General features: G+C 39.4%; 1 protein-coding gene across 1 annotated transcript; it reads left to right on the top strand.

Annotated features, from left to right (window-relative positions):
* Positions 1 to 5,442: 5,442 nt before the first annotated feature.
* On the top strand, positions 5,443 to 6,485 carry LOC147888667 (NAC domain-containing protein 96-like). Its single transcript, XM_087392766.1, has one exon. The coding sequence runs from the start codon at positions 5,547 to 5,549 to the stop codon at positions 6,273 to 6,275; it is 729 nt and encodes a 242-aa protein (XP_087248892.1). The 5' UTR covers positions 5,443 to 5,546; the 3' UTR covers positions 6,276 to 6,485.
* The last annotated feature ends 9,934 nt before the right edge of the window (positions 6,486 to 16,419 follow it).

The following is a 16,419-nucleotide window of genomic DNA, read 5'->3' as shown; positions in this document are numbered from 1 at the left end:
GTAACTAGAATTCGTGCAAACATAATAGAAATGGTTAAGTTATAGATAACCAATTCCCCTATGTAATAAGAGTCTTCACTAAAACTGGTGGTCATGCACATTTGACTAAGGACTGACTAAAACTCTAGTGCTTACAACTGGTTCTGATGGTGGGAATAGTCGGTAGTCATGCATGTGCTCATGAATTAGTAGTAACTCGTAGCACCTGCATGGTGGTTGATTTCCACTATCATTATTATAAGTGTCCACCTCCTCTAATTAGGCCAATTTCCTCTCATAGTGCTCAACTAGCACTACACAGTCGTAAATAGCGCATGTGGTGTGGTTGAATATCAACCACCCCCACTCCCCCAAATTTCATAAAATGGAAATGAAAATTAACCTACATAATAACAATAGAAAACCAGCATAGTGGTTGCAACCATTATCCCTTTTTGCTTGTATGGTTATTTCTCCCCTCCCCAACAAGCAATTCCATGTCTTGTGCTTGCAAGTCTCCCCAACAGAGGCTGTAGCCTCATGGATTCAGTAGACAATATTCCTTTGCAACTCAACACACCCAACAGGGTGGGTAGCAAATGCATATTGGCTCTGCATCATCACCTTGAACTTCACAAAAAATGGCTACACCCACTTGTGCATTGGCCTCTAGTTATGAAAACATACAATATCAAGATTTTACGCATAGTCAAGATTCCTAACTAGCAACACAAGTGATTTTCTTTTGTGGCTAGGTTGGGAGTTTCTTTTTATGTTGTAGGATTGGGAATTTAGACCACACTACACACATAGCACGTTCAATGTATCACACTTACATAGATCCCCAAATAGGACTAGCATGGTGGTTGCTATATCAATCATGGGGCTTGGAAAAGACTATTGCCTCTCTCTCTCTCTCTCTCTCTCTCTTTCTCTCTCTCTCTCTCTCTCTCTCTCTCTCTCTCTCTCCCCCCCAAAATTTTATAAAATTCAAATGAAAATTAACTAGCAGAATGACTTGTGAGGGAAAAAGCTAGCCAAATTTTAGCATTACAAACTTGACTACTGATTTGTGTATTCCAAGCACGTGTATGATGTGCTCCTTATACTACTTGCATCCCCTTTGCATCCTTCTTGTTTGGAGTGACTCTCTTGTTTGGAGAAACACATCCTTCTTGTTTGGAGAAACTCTCTTGTTATTGTGCCAGAATAATGTCAATATCCCTTTCACATTGTTGATGGCATCCCTAAAGTTAGAGAGTATGATCTCTTGGGTGTGCAACACCCAAGGCATTGTAAGAGTGGACACTCGATGAATCATCAGGTGCAAGGTAAAGCTTTTGAGGACATAAGCCTGGTAGTCCCCCAAATGACCCTATGTTGCTCCCTTGAATGACCCTATGTTGCTCCCTCAAATGCTCCCACCAGCTTTGAAACCACAATTCATGTTCTTCACTTTGATAGAACTTCTTGAATGGGTGCATCAACTATCTCCTCCTTAAATGGGTACATCTACTTTGTTTTGATGGCACTGCTTGAATGGGTGAATCTTTGTTTTGATGAAAATGGGTGCATCTACTTCGTTTTGATGAAAATGGGTGCATCAACAACAATGTGTTTTTCATGGCATTGTCTCTCCCTCTGCATTCATTGCAAATGTGTCTTCCATTTTTGCTTGGATATCTTATCATCGGTTTTCATGTCTTTAACCTCCTCCTTGTACCTTGACTGGGTATATCAACTTCCCTATCTCACAGCCTCTATCTAGTTCTCTTGCAACCCATGACAAACTGCATCACACCTTGTGGTTCCTTATTTAAATTAGGAAAGCAAACAAACAAACAAGAAATGATTTATGTTATTAAATGAGATAGCTTATGAAGAGAAAGAAGGACTTGCCTGAAATCTTCATGACATGACTCAAAACTTATGCATTTTCCAACTTGCAAGAGAGCCTAAGGAGCACGAAGAGACGTGGGGGCAAATGCTCTCGAGGAGCACGAAAGCGAGGAGAACAATTTTGTAAAAGAATCAAGGAGGGAAAGAAGCCTAGGTCATGATGGATGCAAGCATAGCAGATTCCGAGGAAATGTTCAAGTGACAGGGTGACAGAGTAAGACACAATTGACACATAGATCTGAGCGAGAGAAGTAAATTAATGAAAATTTTGAATGTAATAGAAAGAGTTAACAAATGTTGGGAAAAACTAGTGGCCATATTTTACAACCTCCGATTGTACATGTCACCAACTTGTGCCCCCTAAATGAGTGCAAAGAGGCCCAAAATGGCTGAAAAAAGGAAAAGGCAAAATGGATCACTAGTGGCTTTGATGTTGTGGATTAAGAAATGGAACCAACTTTGACATGCTTATGGCCCATTCCAAGGTAGTGGTCCTCTAAAAGTAACTAAATAATGTGTGCCTTATTCAAAGAGCATTGCACATGTATGAATTTAGGTAGTGAATCCATTTATGGGTGAACTAAGCTACAAATTTCATGAAATATCAAAATTTTAAGACCACCATGCAGTAGCTCTATAAGTCTAGAGTATATTTTTTCGAAGAGTTTGCCTTTTTGACCAAACGAGAAAAAGTTATTGAGCTTGCCATCAAATGTATGCACACATTGCAACACAATATTGGAGACCCCATAAACCATAGCAAAGGTTCTCAAAGGGTTGCCCCCTTTGGTTTGTGGGAAGTTCAAGTAGGGCACTCAATTGCTTCCATATATGTGTAACAATTATTTGATGTTTTAAAAATTTTAAGATATCGTATATAGTCCAAGATGCATGCTTTATAGGTATTATAGAATTTGCAATAGTTGAATGAGATAGTATGCCAATTGTCTAAATTTTTAATATCAATTTCAAGTTCAAAATGTGTAGATTAGTTGAATGAGATAGATGCCAGTTGTGTAATTTTTTGAGCTCAGATTCAAGTTCAAAATGTGTAGATTAGTTTAGGTTACAGCAAGTTTGCCAAATTCCATTGATAAATGCATAAGTTACAAATCCAACAAGTTAGCCATATGAAATATATTACATGTTCTCCTCTAACCCCTCTGATGGAAGTGGTTTTAGAAAATATAACTCGACCATTTTAGCTCAACATGAGGCCTGAAATAAGGGCTAGAGTTGAACTTCACCAAAAATGGCTACGCTCAATCATGCATTAACTCTCAAAAATTGATTTCAATAAGAGGATGCTCAACGGTGAAGATCCTAATGAAGATATAAGCTTTGGGTGTGGCTTAATAGATGATGCAGATGAAGAAAATAAATGATTGGGAGTCACAAAATGATCATAAAACAAATATAAATATTTAGGAATGACTTATCAATAGTGAGACATATGCCCCATGTGCTCTAGATTTGGAAGAACAAGAATCTTCATGACTAGAGAAAGCAATGCATTTGATCAATGATGGAAGTTGTAAACCATCAAAGTATCACGATGTTATCTCAATCCAACCTGAGCTTGCATGGTTAGAAGGAAACACATTCTTGAAGACACACTTGTTGTGGGGGGGATCACTCTTATCTTTGTGTGAACCATGCAAATGTCTTCTTTAATTTAAAATAGCTTGGCTTGCCTAGGTACTTAATGCTATAATTTGTTGACATGAGAGAATTACGACTGATGGGTCCCTATGCTTAGAGAGATTCATCAAATTAAATTTACTCTTTCACAAACATAAGCATAGGGTTGCATCAAGAGCATTTTAGACCTTGTCAATTTGATTCAATGCTACAACACTAGACCAAAATTCTGCATTGGCCAAACTACTAAGAAGATGATAGCATGGTACACCAATGTTTAGGGGTAGTATTTACTCTTTCAAATACCTTGGGTGAGACATCCTAGATCAACTTGCGTAAATAGTCATTGATTAGTGAAAAGTCAATGTTTTCACATAGTAGATCTATAAATGTACTAGTACATTGACTTTGAAAAGAAATATGCATGTCCATACGTCTATTGAGAAGATGTGAAGAATGAACATAAATAAAATGCACACATGTAAAGATAAGTGCATTCAATTATTTCTAGGTGCATCTTTTGTGTGCTTTTTGAAGCATCTCTATTGCAAAGGCAATGAAAATACAAGAGCCTCCATCTCAAATTAAGATCAGCCCTTTAAAACATGTTTTTCTTAAAATAAATAGCCATTCCAGATGCTTAAGAATATATGAATCTCCTCCTCCCTAATAGGATAACAAACCAACCTTCTTCGAGAGCCTTCTTCAAAGTACATTAAGGGGCCATTGGTTCCTTACTTCATATGGGAATCCTCAGGGTCGTAATGGGCTTTCGTCGTGAGAGAGACAATCATGCCCCTCTAGCTGGTGATCACTTGTACATGTGTGCCCCACATGTTAGTGTTATGCCTGACTTGCATGCACATGACATAAGAGCCTTGCCTCGCATGGTGGTGAGTCATGCATTGCACCAATGCCAGGTTTGTAGTTGCATGAGAATGTCAGAAAATGTGGCAGCAATTGCCATGTAGCCACATTGAGTGTTGAATTTGCGTGTTTCCATGTCAATAGGTTGGACTCATGAGTCATGGCCAAAAGTTTATCAACATACTTCTTAGAAGAGAAGGCTTATATCTGATGGCTGTAGGCCCGAGTCTCAAGCAACTTTGTTCAGGGTTCTTCGGGACCTGACTACTAGCTTCATCCATGGCATGACTATCTTTTGTATGCTTATGACTAATTGCAAGCTTTTGAGATAAATAACCTAGTGAGGGACCCTTTCGATGACTAATTGCAAGCTTTTGCTTGACTGCAGAGAAATAACCGAGTGGCAGGGGCCCTTTCAATGACTAAAGTATGGTTTAGTTCTTGCCATCCCATACCCACACATCAATCTCCTCACACCCCAAAGTGGGGGGGGTATCTCACCAAATGCCTATATCACCTAGATCCAATATTTGCCTATGGGGTTAGTCCTCCAAGCCACAATGTCACATGTCAATACGCAAGTACACGAGGCCTTAAGCCTCTCATTTGTCCATTAATCCAAGGTGCTTTGGGAGGGTGTTAGGATGACAAGAGGCTTTATGTGAAAAGATTACACCAAATGGAGAGCTAAGCTAAGTAAGTGCCTTAAGCGTTACGCCCACTCTTGGAGGCCCATGTTTCCTTCACGCCTCAACCATGATGATGCATTGATCTCTTAAGACCAAGACGCTACCGGTGCTCAACTTAGTTACCTCTTCTTATCATTGATGCTTTGTCATAGATGCTTTGGAAAAGCCCCTGAATAGATCGAAGACAACTCAAAACTGAAAAGACCCTTGTGCACAGCCGGCAAGGCTTTTTTGCACAACAATCGCGATGGAAATCGCAACGAAACCTCGTCTTCACGCCATGTCTCCATTACGTTACCTTACCGCCTACGCCAGCGGCCATTGAAGCAAAGTTCAAACTATACGTTTCTAGAAAGAGTTACCCTTAAGGAACTGTAAACCAAACACCCACAATCCGTCCTCTGTACGCTTGCCTCTGCAAATTATAATCCCACTTCCTCGCAGCATTCCCCGCGGTTGCAGCTCGCTGCTATGGCGTTGAGGCTCCCTCCCGGGTTTAGATTTCATCCTACCGACGAAGAGCTCGTTGTTTTCTACCTGCGCAGAAAAGTTTCCGCGCTCAAGATCCACTGCAATGTGATTGCCGACGTGGACCTCTATAAGCATGACCCTTGGGACCTTCCCAGTTACTCGTGCATTTCCAACAGAGATGCGCAGTGGTATTTCTTCAATACTTCTGACAAAAAGTATCCGAGGGGCTCCCGCACCAATAGAGCCACCAATTCGGGCTATTGGAAGGCTACCGGCAGAGATAGGAAGGTCATGTCTAGATCAAAGACTGTGGGCACGAAAAAGACACTCGTTTTTTACAAAGGCCGAGCTCCCAACGGAGAGAAGACAGACTGGGTGATGCACGAATACCAGCTGGTGAGGGAGTCGAAGGAGAAGAAACTGGATCAACCTCTTTCGCAAGGTGATGGAAGAGGCCGGAAGGTGGATAGTAACACGGGTAAAGGTGCGATGGTGGTCTGCAGAGTAATGAAGAAGGTGAGGCCAAGGACATGGGCTGAGCAAGCCACTGAGAGGAGCTCAATGAGTGATGAGAGATTGCCTGCGGGATCCGAGCTACTGCAGGTCGATCATGGAGTTTCAGTGCACACAGAGATGCAGCAACCGGCATGCGAAATTGTAGACGAGGCAGAACCGCAAAAGCAGCCCGAGGAAGTCCATCGTGAGGAAGATGAGAGTACCGTGCAATAAAAAGGATTCTAAACTGTCGAAGAGAGAAGGGTTTAGTGTGTATTCTCGATTGTATGTGCTATTACGTCCAGATTAGCGGGATTTTTTCTTAAGGTTCCTATGATGAGCTTCTTACTATGTAACAAACTACATAGTGCTAGTGACACATATAGTTGCTCGATTGACCACCCTCTTCATGTACATTTCTGGTTGTCAGCAACATGATTGTGTGATAGGTAGCATATTTGATTTCGTTCATTGTACTTGTCCACACGTTCATTTCTAAAAGCTTTGCCCATCATATTTATTCTATTTTCTTTAGGTGGAGAGATTTCACTATAGTAATTTGGGTCTATGAATTGCGTTATGGGTTCTACTATGCCCTCCTTCATACCAAAAAGGGATTTCCATAGTTTACATCAATTAATGATCATATTCACCATACCAAACAAGAAATCCTTGAAAAATCCAATTTTGAAGAGACCAAATGTAAATAATTGATTCGAAATACTCATGGGAGCTTGTATTGCGATGAATGACTTTTCTATAATATATATACATCTTACATGGAGGAGGTGTAATGTAGGCAAAAGTTCATTATACTTGCTACTTATGTACTCATGAGTGGCTTTTTAATTTGGTCTAATATCTTACATATTGGTGTGTTAGGGATCAAGGAATGCCATTGTGAGCATAGACTACTTTTTTATGGGTTTGAGTTTTGAGAATCAGATTCGATTACGAACGTTGGCTATAGTTGATAAACTCACATGTCATGCATTCTTTAAAATGTCTTGCACGATTGTGCATGTGTCTTTGTGTGTGCACACTTGTGATCTTTGTGTATGCACACTTGTGCATCATTGTGTGTTTAGTAATCATCAAAAGGCCAATAATAAAGTAGTAATTAATATGTCTGCAATGTGCATGGTGCCATGTGTGTATTGAATAGGCTAGCTACGCATCATCCATGGGATAATAATATAGAATAGGAAAAGTAGGATGATGTGGTAGGAATGGTTGTGCCAACTCTCCACTTGTATATTGGAAAAGGGTCCATGCATATGGATCACCCAATCTTGACATAGGGTATTAGGACTCGTCTTAGGTGGATATGGAGGCTTAGGATTGTTGCACCTAGTTGAAGGTAGTTAGCCATTATGCTCACAACAAAGATTCTCTCCCCCACCTTGTGCATGTGGGAGGGATTTTAATTGATGTGGACATTGGCTATAAAATGAAGATATATGAGGAGGAATGGCATATCTATGTAGATCCTTTTCTCATGTATATGCCCCCATCCTCTTGAATTAAGCTTTAAAGCTTGAAGCATAAAGTCCTCAAGTTAAGAGTTATAACACATACATTCCTAGTCTCAAATTTAAAACTTCTCCCTAAGAGAAATAAAAACAAATATTATGAGATCCATATTTGAGCTAAGGAATGGATGGGCTAGCACCCTTGAGTTAAGGATATGATGCACTTCAATGATGTAGAAAACTTATGATTATAGCATTTAGGTTAGCCAATCGGGGTACTATTGCCATGATGTGCTTTGGTGGGGGGGATTACAACATCGGTGGTGGCACATAAGCCCACATGCTCATTGGAATTTTTTTATAGCATGGGCATTACACATGGAAGGGCCCCAATTTTTGCAACAACTAAATCTTTACCAGTCGTCGCTATCTTGGTACACATTCCTGAACTACACAAGTATTGTTAGAATCATCAGATCTATTATGTGATGGCAATGTGCCACATGGACTTGCAGATTATAATTAATCTACCATAACCAACTATGCGGGTTCCAAATGCGGAGCCCTTGACAAAGTTCTTGTTGGAAGACATGCTCATATGCATCATTTGTTGTACTAATGGGAACATGTTCCTATGAGGTTAAACATAATCTCTCTCTCTCTCTCTCTCTCTCTCTCTCTCTCTCTCTCTCTCCTCTCAATCTTCCCTTGTGACATTTGCACCATCTCTATAATAAACACTCTATTCTCAACCACATGTGTCGTGTTTGAAAAAAGAGTTTATTTTAATACAATATGGACATTACTATTACAATAGCTTGTATGACACCATCCCATGTTTGAAAAGTATATTAATACAATTGTGGGTATTAATTTATTGGGAAAACAATTCACATATTATCCAAATTAAGCCTTTATTGTATCTCATTAATAAAACAGTGATACAAAGCAGGTTGTTGAGATGGATGTTGTTGTTTTAGGAATTCAATTTCTATATTGTTCATAATTGGGAAGTCATATGTAGGAGCCGATTACTTGTCTCAATTACCAACCTAAGTAAATGAGATAGGTGTAAATGCCAAGTTACCAAATGACAATCTCTTTGCAGTTTATTTTACTAAAATAGAGTATGATGATCTGCTCCATTATTTATCTGAAGGGACATTTCTTGAACACATGCCAAAGGAAAAATGTAGGAAATTGGTTGTCAAGGCTTGGAAGTATAGCTTAATAGGTGGGTAATTATAATGGTGTTCTACATATGTGGGTATTGCCACATGAGTGATCTACAATGCTTGTTGAATCTCACAAAGGGCTTGGCAAAGGTCATTTTGTAGGGGACCTTGGCGGAGTCCTTTGTCCAAGGATACACACGTCCATTGTTCTCACTGTGATGCTTGTCAGCACATGAGGTGAATGCTACCCCGAGATCACATGCCTTCATGGATGTTTTATCGAAGCTATGCTTATATATTAATATAAAAACTTGGCAAAAGTTGATCTAGCTCTTTTTAAAAATTTCACAATATATATAGAATGTAGTATATTTTCTGTGGAATGTTGAAAAAAAACTGCAGATACTAGCGAATCTTTAATTTTTTTTGCATCAAATGTTTCAAAAAAAAAATTTATTAGGACATACGATTTTTCAATAGAAATATTAAAATTTAGCTTCTTAACGAAACTAACTTGAAAAAAACATCCCTGCATGTCTTTGTAGTAGCGAGCCTTTGGGAAGCTTTTCAGCACTAGGGACTCGATTTCATTGGTCCATTCAAATGACCAAAAATCAATACAAATATGTTATTGTTGCAATTGATAATGATATTAAATGGTTTGAAGCTAAAGCTGTTAAGGATAACTTGGCCTACACCACAACAAAATTTCTCTATGAGAATGTTATTTGCAGGTATGGGTCCCCCATAAAATTTTTTAGTGATCAAGGTACTCATTTCATGAATGAAGTCTTTTACTTTTTGCTAAAATAATTCATGATCATACATCAAGTTGCTACTACATATTTTCCACTCTATAATGGGCAAGCCGAGACTACCACCAAGAACCTCAAGTCTATATTGACAAAAACTATAAATTCCAATCAAATATATTGCCCAATGCATGCTACATTATAGGTTTATAGGATACCTTATAAGGTTACTATCAATCTCACTCCCTTCCTAATGGCATTCAGATTGGAATCTATCACCACGGGCTTGGTCTATGAGCATGAAGAGCATGCTAGACATAGAAGGGAGCTTAGAAACATGTCCAAAGAACTCAAGTAAGTGAAAGTGGTATGAGATTGGATAGATGCATTAGGAAAAAAGGGAGCTCATTTTGGGGCCTTTTACGGTTTGGAAAAATAAGCTCTCAACCAATCAATAGAGGGCCAACGTAACGTTGGAAATTCATGAAAATAAGAGAAAATAGAAAAAAGAAACAATACTTTATGTAGGTACAAGCGTGCTACATTATGTGGAGATTGGTTTTTTATTCTCACAAGATCTTTGGACATGAAGATAGAATCTAGTCTGACATTTTATTTGACAAGGGCCTTCCCGCTTCCACCTTCCTTTGAACTTTGAAATGTTGTGCTGCCTCTCCTTCGAAACGTCTACCATTCTACACCACTGCCTCATTGTGCAGCAGCCTCTTCTTTTCCAAAACTGCTCCCTTGATCCTGTTTGGCGTAGAGTAAGATGTTTCTTGTCAACTATCTGTCTGCCCACTTTCTCTTTCTTGAAACCTCAATTTGTTATCTTGTTTACATTACTTTGTTGTTGTTACAGATTCACAAGGTCTCCATGGTGAATAAAAACCATGGCTGTTCTTGTGGAAGATGCCCTATGGATGATAATGCTATGAAGGCAGAATTATACCAGACATCCTTACCCCGTTGACCTGCTTCTTCTATTTCTTCGGTAGAGAATTCAAGTACAGTCGAAACGCAAGGAACTTGGGAAAGGTTTAGTGTTTCGAAAAGAGCATGGGTGCTCATGCAACCTAGCAAAAGAAAAAGACCCCAAACAAAAAACATTTTCTTGGCATCATGGAAGGGAAGAGTACGAGATTTTAAAATCACCAGAGGGAAGATATCGGTGAAAGAAGTTTTGATTCAGCATGTGTACATGCATAAAGAACTTATCTTGCGAGACTATCCAAATGATCTTCCACAACACAAGCCTAATTGTATATTTTTCTATTGTGGTTTTTTTCTTTACAAGGTGTATGAATTTTTAAGATGAAGCTTTCTTTCTTTGCTTATTGACATTCTTGTGTTGTTTTATTTCAGATTTATACCCTTCATCATATGAGACATGGCAAAACATCGATTGTATTCTGGGATTTATAGATGTTTTGCATGAATCGATAGGAGAACAACAATACCAAGGTCGATGTGCAATAGAGCTAGCTCAATCGGGTACATTTTTTACTGATCATTTTTATCAGTTGCTAGACAATGCTAACACACATGGTGTGTTAAGGAAACAAGACCTGGCATGGAATTTAGTGGATTGGCCTCACATTCTAGTGTTATAGAGGCATATAGGGCCAAGCTTTTCAAAGAAGTACAGAAAGCTCTGAGGCCCAATAGTGCCACAAGGATAATAAAAATTTCTTTATGCATGCCTCTCACAATTTTTGTGGACTTGTTTAATACCTTTCCAGTGAAGGTTTAAAAAACAATGTTCACAGTTAAAGCAACAAGTTCAGCATGCATGCCACAATTTTTGGATAAATGTTGGGATAAGAAGACATGTAGTTCAATGTTTTGTAAGGTTGTCCAACCTTCTATGCAACTGAAGTACATGGTTGCATCACAAAATTTTATTTTTTCTTTTTATTATAAGCGCAATCGAATGCTAGGCACAAAACTAGTCCCAATGGATCAAGATGAAGATTCTTTTGGTGTAGAAAATAAACTTCTTGATATTGATGTTGTTGAGAATGGTGATGTGCTAGTCAATATCTCATTAAGAGAATGTTGCTCCCTAGCTCAATTGCGCAATGACATTTTGTTTGAGACAGAAGGTTCTATTTCAAAGGACTTTTTATTTATCTACAACAATAAAAAGGTACACCATTTGATTTATCCTAGTCTCATTAAGCACTGCTATTAGTTTACTTTACCCTATTGATTCATATTGCTTTTTTGTAGATGCTCAAAAGAAGAGAGAGTTCAATAAAATGTAAAGACATTGAAAATTTGAAAATTGAGATAACACAGACTCCATAAACAAAGGTATTGTATTCAATAAAGTAAAATTTTGTACAGAAGTGTTTAATTGTATATGTAGAACATATTCTTGACAACCATTTTCTATTTATCTATAGCTTGATCTAGAGGCTACTGCTCTACGTGGTCCAAGCTCTCCGTATCATCATTTTTTGGAGAATCTGTTTTCTGCTGCTCCATCCTGTCCTATACAGTATCTTGGTGCTGCTCCATTGTCTCCTTACTGCCCCTGGAGCATCTGTTTGCTACTGCTCCATCTTCTTCTCAACAACATCAGCAGTAGGTCCTTGTTCCTATGGCTTCTCCTCATCAGCACTAGGTCCTTGTTCCTATGGCACCACATCAGCTTCATCTGTGTCATCAAGGTGTATGACACCTTCTCGGACTTTAGAGCTCTCAACCAATTTGGCAGTAGCTGGTACAATATGTTTGGGGGAGCCATAGCTCAAAAACTTCCAAATTGTATCAGCTTTGAAATTATATACATAGTTTGAGCTGAAGCTATCTTCTTTCATCTGCAATGGCATATGATGATTTAGAACAGTTTGTACCACTATCAATTATCTTGAAGCTAAATGAAAATTATTTTTTCTTACAAGGTCTGGCTGTTCTATCTCAAAATATCTTGAAAGTAGATATTTGGCACTGATCAGCACTCTCCATTTGTAGCTACTTGAATCATCTTGTTGTGGTGTCTGTACAGTTGGAAAGATATGTTAGAAGCTGTTAACATCTGAAAACAAAATTATTCAATAAGTTAAAAGGCATAACATGAAATAGACATCAGTAGAGGGAACAACTTTTTACCTCTAGATTTGTTGGCTCTATTGAATCCAAAAGAGAGACATTAGGACAGTGATCCAATGCATCTAGAAGCCTTCTAATACAACTACAATACATATAAATTAGTTAGTATGAAATCAAAATAATGAAGTTTGAAGTTAAAAAATGCACACACCACACTTACAATTTTAGCTCTCTGTGTGTGTTTTTAAGAGAGTTGAATATAAAGCATTGCTTCTGCTGGATGTCAATAGAAACAAAACTCCAGTGGTCACTGCGTAAGGAAAAAAGCATTAAGAAATCAAGGGCTGCAAGAGTTCTCAATCTTAAAGAAGAATCCCAAAAGAAGCAGTCACCCACATACCTGTTATGGTATGAAAGTAGCAAAACATCGATAACTTCAAAATTACAGTGTTTGAACCAGTTGGAAATACCGATGGGAGTTTCCTTTGCATCTCTTAACTTGGAAGAAATGGCATGATCAATAATATGAACTATATGCTGTACAGAGTGGTGAAGTCAGCTTCTCATCATGCTGCATGGGACCAAAAAATAATTAGGGTAGGGTATAAAGGAGGTACAAGGAGGATTGTTTTGCAAACAAATGTAAAATAATAGACACTTACTAGAACATTGCAAGAATGATAGTATCTGAGCAATACTCGTTCTTATGAGCCAATGCTGCCAAGCATGGTTTTGTCAAGTCAAAATCATTCACTGAAGTTTCATCCTCAATATGGACAACTATATTAGGGCCCAGCTCTTGCAACCTTCTTTGTATCTGCAGCTCCCTCTTTCCAGTCTCCACATCTATAACAGATTTTGATTCTTTTATTTGCTGCTTCAGTGACTCCTTACAAGCAGCCTTCCCTCTGGTGTTCTTTCAGTGGGTTACTTCAACAACCTTAACCTCATCTACCTTCGACTTCCTTGTAGGTGGAATGAATAATATGTCCCTCATCTTTATGTCCTGCCATTCCACAGGATGAACAAGCTTGTCATACCTCCATCTCACTTTGGACAAAGTGTTGAAGTCTTTGGCCATCAGAGTCACCCTGTGAGCATGGGCTACTACCAGCATTGCATCTTCAAAATATTTTTCCAAGTAATCCTCTGCCATTTCCTGTAAGAAAAGAATGGCAGTCCTGTTCCACCTAGACCCAAGGTGCCAACTATCACATATGTCTTTCACCAGTCTTTGAAAAGGTGCCTTGGGGATTGCAAAGCCTATAGCTTTCTATTGCTTCCTGATCTCCCTTAGCACACCTGCACCATGTTTCAATCTCTTGGCCTTTTGCTGGAGCAGGCTCATTGGCTTACCCTTCCTGCCACGTGCACCTCATCCCTTTGGAGGCACACTAAATTTCTTGGTACCTGCCCCAGCTGTTGTTGCTGCAAGCCCTGGCCCTTTGCCAGCTTTCCTTGTAGTTGGCTTGGTTCTTGTCATCACTCTGACAAACTGTATACAAAGCAATGGAAAGAGATTACAGCCATGGAGAACATGGTATGACACAAAAAGACAATGACAGGGGTGGATGAAGCAACATTGACAATTTTGCAATAAAACGCGATATGGACAGTTTGAAATTCCTAACAGCTCGAAATCGCGTTTTCCTGCAAATACCTGAAGTGACATGTTGGTGCATTCCTATAATGATTTCTCTGTCTTTACAACTAAATACAATATGAATTGAGTCTATGCAAGGAGAGTACAGCCATGGACAACTATGAAAGTCACAAAACCAGAATGACAGGGGTGGATGAAGCAACAGTTCAATATTTGCAACAAAACGCAATTTCGGCTGTTTGAAATTCCTAAAGCCTTCTCCTCGCATTTTCCTGCAATTTCATGCGGCAGCATACTGGAATATGCCTTCAGTCATTTCAAGGTGTTTGCATGTCCATGCAATTGAGTCTATGGAAGGCAAGAAGTGTGCACAGAGGAAGAACCCATAAGTACAATTTTACCCTCACATGCAATTATCACACTTGAAGATCTGCATTCCTACAGTGATTTCTCTGTCTTTACAACTAAATAAAATATGGATTGAATCTATGCAAGGAGAGTACACCCATGACACAAAACCACAATGACAGTAGTGTATGAAGCAACACTTCAATATTTGCAACAAAATGCGATTTTGGCTGTTTGAAATTCCTAAAGCCTTCTCCTCGCATTTTCTTGCAAATTCATGAGGCAACATGCTGGAACATGCCTTCAGTCATTTCATGTGTTTGCATGTCCATGTAGGATGGATTGTTTCTATGGAAGGCAAGAAGATTGTAGAGACTGAGGGAAGAACCCATAAATACTGACCTAAAAGCTATCTGTGGGTGTGCTGTGCTGCTGATGAGTACCCTGTGCTAGGGATAAACCTGTGCTGTTGGTCAGGATGCTGATGTTGCAGAGTAGGGAGGTAGGGAGGCAAGAGATCTGAGACTGGAGGGCCGAGACAGGATAGATTAAACAGGAGGGAAAAGATTAGTGCAAAATACAAACAAGGCAGCTACTAAATCCCACACATGTGGAATGGAGTCATTTTTCGCACATGTGGATGGGACCCAGATCTCTTGGAGTTTGAAACTTGGCACATGTGAAAGGGACACTTTTTGCCTTGGAACTTGTGCCATTCATGATTTCATAATCAGTTCCATAACCACTCTTCCCTCCCCTGCCTCCCAATCTTTCATCCCTGCCAGCACCCTCCCATGATCCTTTTCCTTCTCTCTCGGATCCCTTCCTACCCACCACACTCCATGCAAGGAGAGTCCAGCCATGGACAACTTAGAAAGACACAAAACCAGAATAACAGGGGTGGATGAAGCAATAGTTCAATATTTGCAACAAAACGCGATTTCGGCTGTTTGAAATTCCTAAAGCCTTCTCCTCGCATTTTTCTGCAAATTCATGAGGCAGCATGCTGGAACATGCCTTCAGTCATTTCAATGTGTTTGCAAGTTCATGCAGGATGGATTGAGTCTATGAAAGGCAAGAAAAGTGCACAAACTGAAGGAGGAACCCATAGATAAAGTTTTATCCTTAAATGCAATTGTCATTGCTAAATCTATAGAGATGATCAATCTCTCACTCAACCAGCCCAATTCAAAGTCTTCCTGCTTGTGGTTGCAGTGGAAAAACCTTAAAAATGCCTATAATCTTTATAATCTTTATCCTAATATCCAAGGTACATCACATCCTATAGCCATGTGTGTTATACTATTAAACAAGAAGATCAGGATATAAAGATTCCTACAGACCTAGAAGCTATATGTGGGTGTGCTGTGTTGCTAATGAGCACCCTGTGCTGGGGATGAACCTATGCTGCTGGTCAGGGTGCTGATGGTGCAGAGTACGGAGGTAGGGAGGCAAGAGAGCTGAGATGAGGGCCGACACAGGAGAGATTAAACAAGAGGGAAAAGAGTAGTGCAAAATACAAACAAGGCAGCTGCTAAATCCCACACATGTGGAATGGAGTCGTTTTTTGACACGTGTGGGTGGGACCTAGATCTCTTGGAATTTGAAACTTGGCACATGTGAAAGGGACACTTCTTGCCTTGGAACTTGTGCCATTCATGATTTCATAATCAATTCCACAACCACTCTTCCCTCCCCTGCCTCTCAATCTTTCATCCCTGCCAGCACCCTCCCATCGTCCTTTTCCTTCCCTCTCTGATCCCTTCCTACCCAACACACTCCATCCAGATTGCAACCTGCCTAAAGACTACTACCAGTACCAGATCTCTAGGTTACCAAGGCTGTAGTTCAAGTTTGGGAAAGAGTAGGAGATTCACCACTGCAACTCCAACAGCATGGAAAAGAAAAAGAAAGGTCAGAATTCTAGATTCTTTTCAATGTTTTTTGACATATATTTCTTCCATCCATAGA

The sequence above is a fragment of the Dipteris shenzhenensis genome, chromosome 21 (genome assembly GCF_047967505.1).
Source record: "Dipteris shenzhenensis isolate YYH24624 ecotype China chromosome 21, Dip_SZ_1.0, whole genome shotgun sequence".
Classification (NCBI taxonomy): domain Eukaryota; kingdom Viridiplantae; phylum Streptophyta; class Polypodiopsida; order Gleicheniales; family Dipteridaceae; genus Dipteris; species Dipteris shenzhenensis.
The sequence above is the reverse complement of the archived record's forward strand: the minus strand, read 5'-3'. Positions and strand labels throughout refer to the sequence as shown.